General features: G+C 41.6%; 1 protein-coding gene across 2 annotated transcripts in view; it reads left to right on the forward strand.

The window, feature by feature from the left end:
- Positions 1-12676, forward strand: part of Cacul1 (CDK2 associated cullin domain 1) — an 84126-nt gene that overhangs the window by 23325 nt on the left and 48125 nt on the right. For both annotated transcript variants that reach the window (XM_045158287.1, XM_004659297.2), the window contains exons 2-3: positions 1230-1356; positions 3196-3298. In XM_045158287.1, coding sequence (XP_045014222.1) covers positions 1230-1356; positions 3196-3298 — 230 coding nt within the window. The remainder of the gene's footprint in view (positions 1-1229; positions 1357-3195; positions 3299-12676) is intronic.

Below are 12676 nucleotides of genomic sequence, written 5' to 3' on the forward strand. Positions count from 1 at the left end.
GTGTGTGCCTCCATGCTCAGCCAGAAAAATATTTTTTTAACCTTAGCATCTCACTGTTAAGAAGCCAGCATCTCTTGATCTCACCTGGACTTCATGGCCAGTAAGATGAGCCTGTTTGGCATGTTTTTTAGAGGACTCATAGTGAAGGTTGCATCTGTCAGATGGAGGTGAGTGATTATTGCAAGGCTTTGGGTCTTTCACTTCTGGTGAGCTTGTCAGGCTCCAGGTAGTTGGAGCCGGAGTTAGAACTGTAATATGTCTGAGTGGTGCTGGTGATCTCACCAATCTCAGTGTATTTTCTGGAAGCCTTTTGGAGACTTCAGCATTTAAACCTCACTCCCTACAGTCCAGTCATTAGGTAGATTTTCCCAGAGATTAATTATGGGAGGTCATAGTTTCTTACTGCTTTATTTGGTCAGTAATATACCATTTTGTCACTTATTTGACAATACATATTTGAGGGTCAGAGGATGTTTAAGAATGTTTCAATGATGACATAAGCTTTTAGAAAACTCAGAAGAAGCCAGGTGTGGTGGTGCCTGCCTTTAATCCCAGCATTTGGGAGGCAGAGGTAGGAGGATTGCCTTGAGTTGGAGGCCACTTGAGTTGGATAAAAGAAGGATGACTGAGACTACATAGTGACCTGGACTAGAGCAAGACCCTACCTACCTTGAGAAACCAAAATAAAATAAAATAAAAAATAAAATAAATTTCAGAAGAAAACCAATGAGATCAGTTATTTTTAAATTTATAAGTAATACCTGCTCAACATCCTTGACTAGGTTTTTTCTTTTCTCCATGTGTACGCTTGTGTGTGTGTATTTTGTAGGGCTGCAAATGCATGTGAAGGACAGAGGTCAACACTGGCTGTCTTCTTCTATCCTACATTTTAGATTGGGTCTTTCAGAGAATTCAGAGTTCACTGATTTGGCTAGGCTAGCTAGCTCATAAACCCTTGGGGATCCCCCATTTCTGCTTCCCAGTGCTGGGATTGTAGTTGCTCACCACTACTGAGCTTTTACGTGGGTATTGTAATTCAAATTCAGTGCCTCATGTTTGCTCAGCAGGCACTGTATCCACTGTGCTCTCTTGTCATCTCCTTGTTCTCTTCATTAATTGTTGTGGGATGAGAGGGTAATAGAAGGATGAGTTCAGAGTATACAGTTGTTAATGTTTGTATTTACTTTACATGTGACGCATAATAATATTTCTTTTACTTTTACTTGTAGTAATGAATGTTATAACTATTGAAGATTATAAGAGCACATATTGGCCAAAATTGGACGGTGCCATTGATCAACTTTTAACCCAGAGTCCTGGTGACTATATCCCCATATCCTATGAACAGATTTACAGGTAAGTTAAGATTTAATCTGCCTGGACTCGAAAGGGTATAATGGGATTTAGGGCAACTTGAGTGACAGTAGCGTGCGTACATGTAATACGCCTGTATTCTACACTTGTGTAGGGGGCTGGCTCTGAAGTCAAGATGGAGCAAACCATACTCTGCTGCACTGCATCTGCCTCAGCTCCACCTTGCTGGGTGCAGGATTGGAGGTCCATGGATAAAGGAAGGAAGACTGAAGTAGCTGGTGTAGTGATATGTATTCTTAGTGCCCCAGGGTGACCCTAGTTGAATTTGTTGAGGTTCACTGACTCACTTCTAACTTACTATTTCGTTTCCCAATTCCTGGGAAACAGAAGCAGCAAATCAGGAACTGGGATAAGACATGAGATCAGTAAGAGGGACAGGAAGAAGTGAGAACTGTGTTGTCCCACACATGTCATGTACAAAGAGGTGGTACTGCAAACATTTTTGTGAGTTAGAGTCTCTACTATCACTCTACTGTAATTTGACATTTATTGCTTATTTTTATTTTTAAAAATTTATTTTAAAAGGCTACCATATCCTTTTGTCAATATTTTCCACTTTCAGAAAAATAGTTTAAGAAGCAGAAAAATGTAAATATACTTGAGTAACTATTTATTAAACAGTTCTGAATTGACAGAAAATGCAGACTTAATAGCAGCAGCTTATATATATAAAGCTGACTTTGAAAACCCAGGTTTTTGTATAGACAAAATATCTTTCTTCCCTTTCCTTTCAAGTTCACACTGGGAAGCAGTTTCATTACAGTACTTCCCATAGCGCTCAGCCAGCAGCTTGTGTCATTAGCGGCCCTGAACTCCAGCCTCTCTGCACAGCCTTAGTCCTCTACCGATGGGCCTCCAGGATCTGGTCAATCAGTCTCTGCTCCCAGTCTTCAGCCCTTTGTACTAGTGTGGGCAGGCTTTGTTGCACACTGGGGAAGGGTAGCCAGGGTTGGGAAGTGGGGCTGCTGAGGAAACTAGCAGCTTAGGAGGGCTGCTTGAATCTGGGGTGGAGACTGGTAGTTGGTGCTGGACCTACCGAATCCAGGACCAAATGTGCCCATGTTTGGCATATTGAGCATCGATTGCATGTTTCTCAGGAAGACCTCCTTCCAAAGAAAATCTAACCAAGGCCCGCTTCTTCCCAGAGGATATTAGGAACATGAATATGCCCCCCATGAATGTATACTGAAGCAATCTTTGTAATAAGTTCTTGCCATCAATTCTCTGAAGTCACTGTTTGTTACAGTATTACCAGTTTTGTTCACTAAATGTAGTGGAAACCTTGGTGCCATTGCCCAGTGGAGCTGCAGCCAGATGCTGTGGGCAGCAGCTACTCAGAGACCTCCTGGGTCTCTGTGGTGGGTGATGCCCCCTCCATGTCCTGTCTCTGCATGCAAATGGGTCAGGAGCTGGTCAAGGGCCATCTACCTTGTGTGCCACCTCATGCCCGGACTCCCCCCCACTTGCTGGTCTGGCTGTGCCATCACGGGAAGAGACTCCCTGATGCCCCTTCACCCCACGCCCAGCCCGCCATCATGCTGGCATTCATTATTTTTCAAAGAGAACAAGAGAGGCCTGGCTTAGGAGGAGTTTTGTGCTAATCATCGTCAATGTTAGAATTCGTTGCCTACCCCAAGGACTCCCCGTTGGCCGTCACGTCCTCTCCCTCGGAACACTGGCTGAGGGGGGTGGGCTTCTGTTACCAGCTGTGGTTAGTCACTGCTCCCCTCTTAGCTGTGTATCGCCAGCATGCTTCAGCCTTAGGCTCATTTTAGTGCCGCTTCGTTAACCTGGCCTCTCTGGCTCTGTTTCCCTCTGCAGTTGCGTGTACAAGTGTGTATGCCAGCAGCACTCGGAGCAGATGTACAGCGATCTGATCAAAAAGATAACTAATCACTTAGAACGAGTGTCAAAGGAGCTACAGGTAAAAGCAGAGTGTATTGACTTTGGCTTCTCTGGGTGTTTTCTGGTTGGCTAATATATATATTTGGAATCTTGTTAATTTGATTATGATACATATTTATAAATAATTTCTACTTGATTACTGACCAAATTAATCTTTAAGAATAGTTTGAAAGTTTGAGGTAAATTTTGGAATTGTGTTACAACCTTATTCTACTCATTACCATGTCAACATTTCTTTCACTTAGCACATTATTTTCCTTTGTTAATGTTAGTTTATAGCTTGTTATTTTATAACTAGAACATACAAACTGCTTTCTTGAACATGTGCTGTCTTTGAAGAGTGCTTTGCTCACTAGTTTTTAGCATGTGTCACATGAACAATGAAAGTCAACTGTTGGCAAACTTCTGGAGCACCAGAGCCTCACCTCTGCTCTTACAATCCCTGTTTAAGGGGCTCTCTGCCTCCTGGTCCCAGCCCCTCACCCCAGCCCACCCCAAGAAAGCTTCCCGGGCCTTAAGGCCAGCCACAAGTCTTTATTCCAGGGAAGATCTCACTAGATGTTACAGGGTATGTAGGAAACTCACTCAGCAGTGAGTGAGTAGAGCCTGGGCTTGGGTAGAGTCCTTCCCTGACCTTGATTTTAGTCTCAATCACCTCAGACAGCTGTTTCACTGAGTAGTTTATGGTGGTTTTTTTTTTTTTTTTCTTTTTGTAGTTGTAGCCAGAGATGAATTTTATTTAATATGACTCAAGAAAACTTTAAAAAAGAACTGTTGTTCATGTAAACTGTTGTCTTTTTTTTGCCACTAAATACAAAATACTCACTTAACAGATACCTACATATCAAATGCCTAGGCATTGTGTATCAATTTCAAATGAAATCAGGGACTGTTCATTGTAGCTCTCATTGAGTCTGGAGCTGCAATTTTGGTCCAACTGACTGAGCAGTGAACCCCATCAATTCTCCTGTCTCTGCTCCCCTCAGCTTGGGGTCAGTGCTCCATGCCTAGCTTTTTTGAAATTTTGAAATTTTATTTATTTTATTTAATTTTTATTAGCATTTTCCATGATTATACATGCCTAGCTTTTAACATATGTGCTGTGGATCAAACTCAGGTCCTGGTATTTGCATAGCAAGCACTTCTACCCAGTGAGCCATCTCCCCTGCCCTATGCTTCCCTTGACCTTAGTATCTTAAAAACTGTATCAGTAAATGTAAAGGCACATATGATATAAAGCAGAGAGTTAAGTTTAGTTTATGTTTAGAGTTAACATATGTCTCACTTTGAGTTTAGCAGTATGGTCCTATAAAAAGGAAAAACTTATTCTAAAATGTTCTGTGTGGGGGTGTGTGAGAGAGATGATGGGAATCATACCTGGGGTTGTGCATGGTAGGCCAGTTTGAGCTATATCAACCCACAGCATACACATATAAAATATATTTTTAAGAAGAAAAGAAACAAGAACTGTAGCTTGTTACCTCACACATAGCTTTCCAGGTAAATTGCTTACAGCAAGCATGTTTTGCTTACGAGTTTTTTTTTTTTTTTGTGCATTTTCTTTTTCTAAAATTTATTTTTTTATTGAGAATGTCATAATTATGTACAATAACCCATGGTAATTCCCTCCCTCCCCCCACTTTCCCCTTTGAAACTCTACTCTCCATCATACCTCTTCCCCCTCTCAGTCTGTTTGTTATTTTGATGTTATCATCTTTTCCTCTTGTTATAATGGTTTTGTGTAGGTAGTGCCAGGCACTGTGAAGTCATGGATATCCAGGCCATTTAGTGTCTGGAAGAGTGTGTTGTAAGGAGTCCTACCCTTCCTTTGGCTCTTACATTCTTTCCACCACCTCTTCCACAATGGACCCTGAGCCTTGGAAGGTGTGATAGAGACGTTCCAGTGCTGAGCACTCCTCTGTCACTTCTCAGCATCATGGTGCCTTCTGAGTCATCCCAAGGTCACTGCCATCTGAAAACAGCAGTTTCTCTAACCAAAAATGAGAGTAGCATTAATATATGGGTATGAACATTAATTACCAGGCAGTTTGCTGGGCACAGTGTATACATGTAGCCAGACACTAGCAGACTTTACACCCCTAGGGGTCATGACTACCCCGTCATAGGTTTTCAGTATCACGCATGCATTCCCTCTTGTGGATTGGGCCTCCAGTCCAATTAGAGAGCAGTTGGTTTTCCCCATAACAGACATGACACTATTGCACCTGATGGCACATTTGGCCTGACTGGCCTAATTTTAAGGCTTGCAGTGTCTATTATTATCTCCATTGGTGACCTCTCTCTCTTCCATTGAACCGTATGCAGCCTAGCTTTTTCCAGCTTTCTGTCAGCTGGTCTACATGGAGGATGTTTTCAGGTCAGCTGCAGCAGGATTTCTCAGTGATCTTGCAGCCCAAGTATGTGTGGTCTTCAGCAATAGGGTCTTATCATCTATTCCTGGTGGGGAATCAAGAACCTTAGTAATGGCCTGTAATGTTTGGGTCCATCAGGGACCTCCCTGGCCAGCAACTCAGTGGAAGGTATCCCCATCCCTAGCACCAAAAGTTTTATAGTAACAATCTATGGTTTCTGGATGTTCCATTGTCTAGAAAAGTAGGTTTCCATATGACTTATTCATTCCTTCTTAGATTTTGATTAGCCTTCTCCCATCTTTCTTTTAGTCAATCTCTTCCCCTGATCTTACTTAGGCCTTTCCACCCCCATTAATCTGTTCTTCTACATATGTATATTACCATCCATCCTATTAAGACCCCCATCCTGCCCTTTCTATTCCCTTTAATCCTCTTTCTAGCTTACTGGCCTGTGCTACTGAGTTTTATTCCAACTCACATAGAAGTCCAAACATTTGTAGCTAGGATACACATATGAGAGAGAATATGTGACATTTGGCTTTCTGGGCCTGGGTTACCTCAGTAAGAATCGCTCCCATTCACAATTGCATAAAGAAAAAATATAAATGGAAGTACCTTGGAATAAGCCTAACCACGATGCAAATTTTTTTTTTTTTCCTTTTGGTTTTTCAAGGTAGGGTCTCACTCTTGCCCAGGTTGACCTGGAATTCACTATGTATTCTCAGGGTGGCCTCGAACTCACGGTGATCCTCCTACTTCTGCCTCCTGAGTGCTGGGATTAAAGGCGTGCCCCAACTCACAGTGAAAACTGAAACACTCAAGACAGAATTCCGGGTTTCCAGGTCCATCCATTTTCATCCAAATTTCATTTTTCTTTATTGCTGAGTAGGACTTCATTGTATAAATGGGCCACATCTTCATTATCCACTCATAAGTTGAGGGACATATCTAGGCTGGTTCCATTTCCTAGGTATTGTGAGTAGAGCAGCAATAAACATGGTTGAGCAAGTATCTTTAAGGTAGTGGGATGAATCCTTAGTATATATGCCTAGGAGTGGTATAGCTGGATCATATGGTCAATCTATTTTTAGTTGTATCATGAACCTCCACACTGATTTCCGTAATGGTTGTACCAGATTGCCAGATTGCATTCCCACCATCAGTGTAGAAGGGTTCCTCTTTTTTCCACATCCTCATCAGCATTTATGGTCATTTGTTTTCATGATGGTAGCCAATCTGACAGGGGTGAAATGGAATCTCATCCTAGTTTAATTTGTATTTCCCTGACGACTAGGAATGTAGAACATTTTTTAAGGTGTTTATATGCTTTCTGTATTTCTTTTGCAAACTGTTTAGTTGCATAGCCCATTTTTTAATTGGGTTGTTTGATTTCTTATTTAGTTTTTTGAGTTCTTTATATATTCTGGATATTAATCCTCTATCAGATAAATAGCTGGCAAAGATTTTTTTCCCATTCTGTAGGTTGTCTCTGCTCTATTCACAGTGTTCTTTGCCATACAAAAGCTTTGTAATTTCATGAGGTCCCAGTAGTTGATTAGTGATTTTATTTCCTGAGCAACTGGAGTTATATTCAGAAAGTCTTTGCCAACACCAATATGTTGAAGGGTTTCCCCTACTTTTCCCTCTAGCACTTTCAGAGTTTCAGGTCTGATATTAAGGTCTTTGGTCCATTTGGGCTTAATTCTTGTGAATGGAGAAAGGTAAGGATCTGTTTCCATCTTTCTATAGATACATATCTAGTTTCCCCAGCACCATTTGCTGAACAGGCTGTCTTTTTCCAGTGAGTATTTTTGGCATTTTTGTCAAAGATCGGCTGTAGCTACCCAGACTTACATCTGGGTCCTCTATTCTGTTCCATTGAACTACATGTCAGTTTTTGTGCCAGTACCATGCTGTTTTTGTTACTGTGGCTCTATAATATAGGTTAAAATCAGGTCTGGTGATGCAACCAGCCTTATTTTTGTTGCTCAAATTGTTTTAGATATTCGAGGGTTTTTTTTTTTGTGCTTCCAAATGAATTGTATGATTTTTATTTCTATTTCCATGAAGAATGCCACTGGGATTTTGATGGGGGTTGCATTAAATGTGTAGATTGCTTTTAGTAAGATTGCCATTTTCATAATATTGATTCTTCCGATCCATGAACAAGGATGTCTTTCCATTTCCTAGTGTCTTCTGCAATTTCTGTCTTGAATGTTTCAGAATTTTCATTGTAGAGATCCTTAACTTCTGTGGTTAGCCTTATTATAAGCTACTTTATTTATTTATTTGTTTTTCGGATGGAATTGTGAATGGGAGTCATGCTGTGGTTTCATCCTGTGTGTTTGTTGTTTGCATATAGGAAGGCTACTGATTTCTGTGTATTTATTTTTTTATCCTGTCACATTACTTGTTTATCAGCTCTAATAGTTTGCTGCTAAGAATCTTTAGGGTCCTTTATGTATAGAATCAGACCATCTGCAAATAATGATAACTTGATCTCTTCCTTTTCAATTTGTATCCCTTTTATGTGTGTCTCTTGCCGTATTGCTATGGCTAAGACTTCCAGTACTATATTAAATAAAAGTGGGGACAGTGGACACCCTTGTCTTGTTCCTAATTTTAATGTGAAAAGCTTCAAGTTTTTCTCCATTTAGTACTTTGTTGGCTGTAGGTTTGCCATAAGTAGCCTATATTATGTTGAGATATGTTCCTTCTATTTCCAGTTTCTGTAGGACTTCTATCATGAAGGGCTGTTGGATTTTGTCAAATGCTTTTTCTGCATCTAATGAGATGATCATGTGGTTTTTGTCCTTCAGTCCCTTTATGTACTGTACATTTATCAGTTTGTGTATGTTGAACCATCCCTGCATCTCTGGGATAAAGTCTACTTGGTTGGGGTGAATGATCTTTCTGATATAATCTTTTCTTTTGTTGTTTTTTCCTCCCGATATAGGGTCTCTGTTGCATTCAGGCTCTCTGATATATTCTTGTATTCTGTTTGCCAATATTTTGTTGAGAAATTTTGTATCTATGTTCATGAGGGAGATTGGTCTGTAATTTTCTTTTTGTTTTTAATTTTTTTCTCAATTTTTTATTAACATTTTCCATGATTATAAAAAATATCCCATGGTAATACCCTCCCTTACCCACTTTCCCCTTTGAAATTATATTCTCCATCATATTCCCTCCCCATCTCAATCAGTTTCTCTTTCATTTTGATGTCATGATCTTTTCCTCCTCTTATGATGGTCTTGCGTAGGTAGTGTCAGGCACTATGAGGTCATGGATATCCAGGCCATTTTATATCTGGAGGGAGCACGTTGTAAGGAGTCCTGGCCTTCCTTTGGCTCTTACATTCTTTCTGCCACCTCTTCCGCATTAGACCCTGAGCCTTGGAAGGTGTGATTGAGATGTTACTCAGTACTCCAGTCACTTCTTCCCAGCACCATGATACCTTCTGAATCATCCCAAAGTCACTGCCATCTGGAAAGAGAAGATTCTCTACCCAAAGTGAGAGTAGCATTAATATAAGGGTATAAATATTAAGAGAAGTGCTTCCTGGGCAGTTTGGTAAGCATAGTATATACATTTATCCAGACATCAGCAGATGTTACACCCCTAGGGCTCATGACTACCCCTGTTTCTAAGTTTTCAGTATCAGGGATGTATTCCCTCCCATGGAGCGGGCCTCCAGTCCAAGTGGAGGGCAGTTGGTTTCCACCATGACAGATGTGCCACTATTGCACCCGCTGGCTCATTTGGCCTGGCTGGCCAATTATAAGGCTTGCAGTGTCCCCTGTTGAGTATCTTCACTGGTGGTATCTCTTTCTCCCATTGAACTACATGTAGAAAGCTTCCAGCTTTCTGTCAGCTGGTCTACATGGAGGAGATTATCAGCTCAGCTCCAGCAGGATTTGTCAGTGGCCTTGCAGCCCAAGTATGTGGAATCTTCAGCAATAGGGTCTTATCATCTACTCCTGTTGGGAAACCAAGGGCCTTGGCAATGGCCTATAATGTTTTAGGGGCATCAAGGTCCTGGCTAACAACTTACTGGATGGATCCCATCCCTGGCACTAAAAATTTTCTAACAATGATCTATGGCTCCTGAGTGTTCCATTTGGTCTATAATTTTCTTTGTTCTGTATTTGTCTAGTTTTGGTATCAGGGTGATGCTGGCTTTGTAGAAGGAGTTTGGTAGGATTCTTTCCCTTTCTGAGTGCCCACTTTGATCTCTGTCAGTGCTGATCAGCCAGGTTTGAATGAGTTCTCCGGAAGCTCACAGCCCTGACAGTTGGGGTATAGGCGACTTTGCAGGAAGCCTGGAGTTGTACTGGAGCTGCTAAGGTGGTCCCGTTGTATTTTCCTTCAGCAGCTGGTCTCTGGTGTCTTCCCCTTCAGGCTTCTTGACTTAGCAAAGGAGGCTGATGTGAGTGGAAAATGCCCTTACCTTGTTTCTGCTCCTGGCTGGCAGACCAGTGGGATTCTGGTCGGTTTCCTCCTTTCTGGAAGATCTTGGTCTCTCATGCTTCATTTTTCAGTAGAAAAGCATATATTTTGCTGTGTTTCTGTTTGTTTTCCTCCCTAGGCTGCTTTGGCTTGGCTAGTATGCTGCCAGCCCATAGCTTTTTGAGGCAGGGTTTGCTATTTAGCCCATGTTGGCCTCAACCTGATAATCTTTCTGCCTTAACTTCCCTAGTGCTGGTTTAACAGACATGTATCACCATGCTTACCTTATCTCTTCTAGCTGGGCGTGGTGGCACAAGCCTTTAATCCCAGCACTTGGGAGGCAGAGGTAGGAAATTTGCCTTGATTTCAAGGCCCCCCTGAGACTACATAATGAATTCCAGGTCATCCTGGGCCAGAGTGAGACCCTATCTCGAAAAACAAAACAACAAAAAAAAGATCTCTTCTAGACACTTATAAAGTCTATAACCTTTATTAAATAACAGGGTAGAGTGGTTAAAAAACATGGGGACCTCAGGCTCCATTCTCAGCTCTGTCACTCAGCTGGTATGTGTCTCTTGGTTAAACACCATCTTGCAAACTTTTTCAGTACATTAAAATATATGTGGCTCTTTTACACTGTTGTTTTTCTTCTGCTTTCTGCCCGACGCAACCTTCTACCTTCGTTTCTCAGTATTCCCTTTGTCTCAGTCCTATGGACAGCCTTCCTGGAATTCTTGCTCTCCCCTCGGTACAGCACAGCACAGCACCGACCAGATTGTTGGCATTTCTTTGTTTATAGACCTGTAGGCTCTTGACATTAACAGCTAGAGTAGGGCAGTATGATATTAGTGTTTTTGCATTCATGCCTGACTGTGAGACAGGGACTGTCTTATTTCTCTTGTATCCCTCGTGTCTGGTGTAGCTGTAATTCAGCAAACACTTGAGTGAAGACTTAGCAGCCAAGTCTGACTTGTGCTAATGAACAGAAAAGCATAATTGGTCTTAGGATCACTAATTTTAAAATATTTTAGGATGGTTAGGCATTAGGCCTCTGAAGCCTAAGGACCCAGGTTCGATTCCTTAGTGCCCATGTAAGCCAGATGCATAAGGTGGAGGCCCCAGGACATCCGCCTCTAAGCAGAGACTGGTGCTGGGTGGAGGGTCAGTGGGGGCCCCAGGACATCCGCCTCTAAGCAGAGACTGGTGTTGGGTGGAGGGTCGTGAGGGCTCCAGCGTCCGCCTCTTGAAGCATGTCTTAAAAGAGCTGCTGCAGGTTCAAATTGTGTATTTATCACAATGGTTTATATTCACCCATGTCCAAAGGCACGTTTTGTTGGGGACACTGAGAAATGCTATGTAAATGACATTCCATACTCCCCAGTTAGACTTGGTGTTGACCTAAAAGCTAGAGAATATTCTTCTCACAGTCTTTGAGTATTTTAACTTGTTGAACCCAAATATTTTTATATGGTAGTATAATTCACCCTTGTGCCTTAAACAAATTTATTTTAGAAACAGGAACTTGAAAAAAAAATTTTTATTGTTGAATCAATAAAACCAGTGGACAAATAGCTGAATCTACTTAGCATGCCTCTATAGTATTTCACTGCATGCAGGCCTGTACTATTAAATATGAATTTATTTATCTTGCCTTTATATTTTTAGCCATTCCCCTTATAATGTTTCTCTTTGTTATGTGTCATAATGATGAAATTCTCTTTGTTTTCTTTTTCTTTTTTTTTTTTGTTCATTATTTATTTATTTATTTGAGAGCAACAGACACAGGGAGAAAGACAGATAGAGGGAGAGAGAGAGAATGGGCGCGCCAGGGCTTCCAGCCTCTGCAAACGAACTCCAGACGCGTGCGCCCCCTTGTGCATCTGGCTAACGTGGGACCTGGGGAACCGAGCCTCGAACCGGGGTCCTTAGGCTTCACAGGCAAGCGCTTAACCGCTAAGCCATCTCTCCAGCCCTGTTTTCTTTTTCTTACATCTCCAAAGCTTCTAAATTTCCTCTTCTGATTTTTTGTTGTTTGTTTTTTCGAGGTAGGTTCTTACTCTAGCCCAAGCTGACCTAGAATTCACTCTGAATTCTAAGGGTGGCCTCAAACTCACAGAAATCCTCCTACCTCTGTCTCCAGAGTGCTGGGATTAAAGGTGTGCCCCACCACGCCCAGTTTGATTTTTTTTCTCAATTTTTATTAACATTTTCCTTGACTATAAAAAAATATCCCATGGTAATACCCTCCCTGCCCCCCCTGCTTTCCCCTTTGAAACTCCATCCTCCAGCATATCCCCTCCCCATCTCAATTATTCTACTTACATATGTACAATACCAACCTATTAAGTACCCTCCTCCCTTCCTTTCTCTTCCCTTTATATCTCCTTTTTAACTTACTGGCCTCTGCTACTGAGTTTTTTCCCTCTCACGCAGAAGCCCAATCATCTGCAGCTAGGATCCACATATGAGGGAGAACATGTGGCACTTGGCTTTCTGGGCCTGGGTTACCTCACTTAGTATAATCCTTTCCAGATCCATCCATTTTTCTGCAAATTTCATAACTTCATTTTTCTTTA

This window comes from Jaculus jaculus, chromosome 1 (genome assembly GCF_020740685.1).
Source record: "Jaculus jaculus isolate mJacJac1 chromosome 1, mJacJac1.mat.Y.cur, whole genome shotgun sequence".
NCBI classification, from domain to species: domain Eukaryota; kingdom Metazoa; phylum Chordata; class Mammalia; order Rodentia; family Dipodidae; genus Jaculus; species Jaculus jaculus.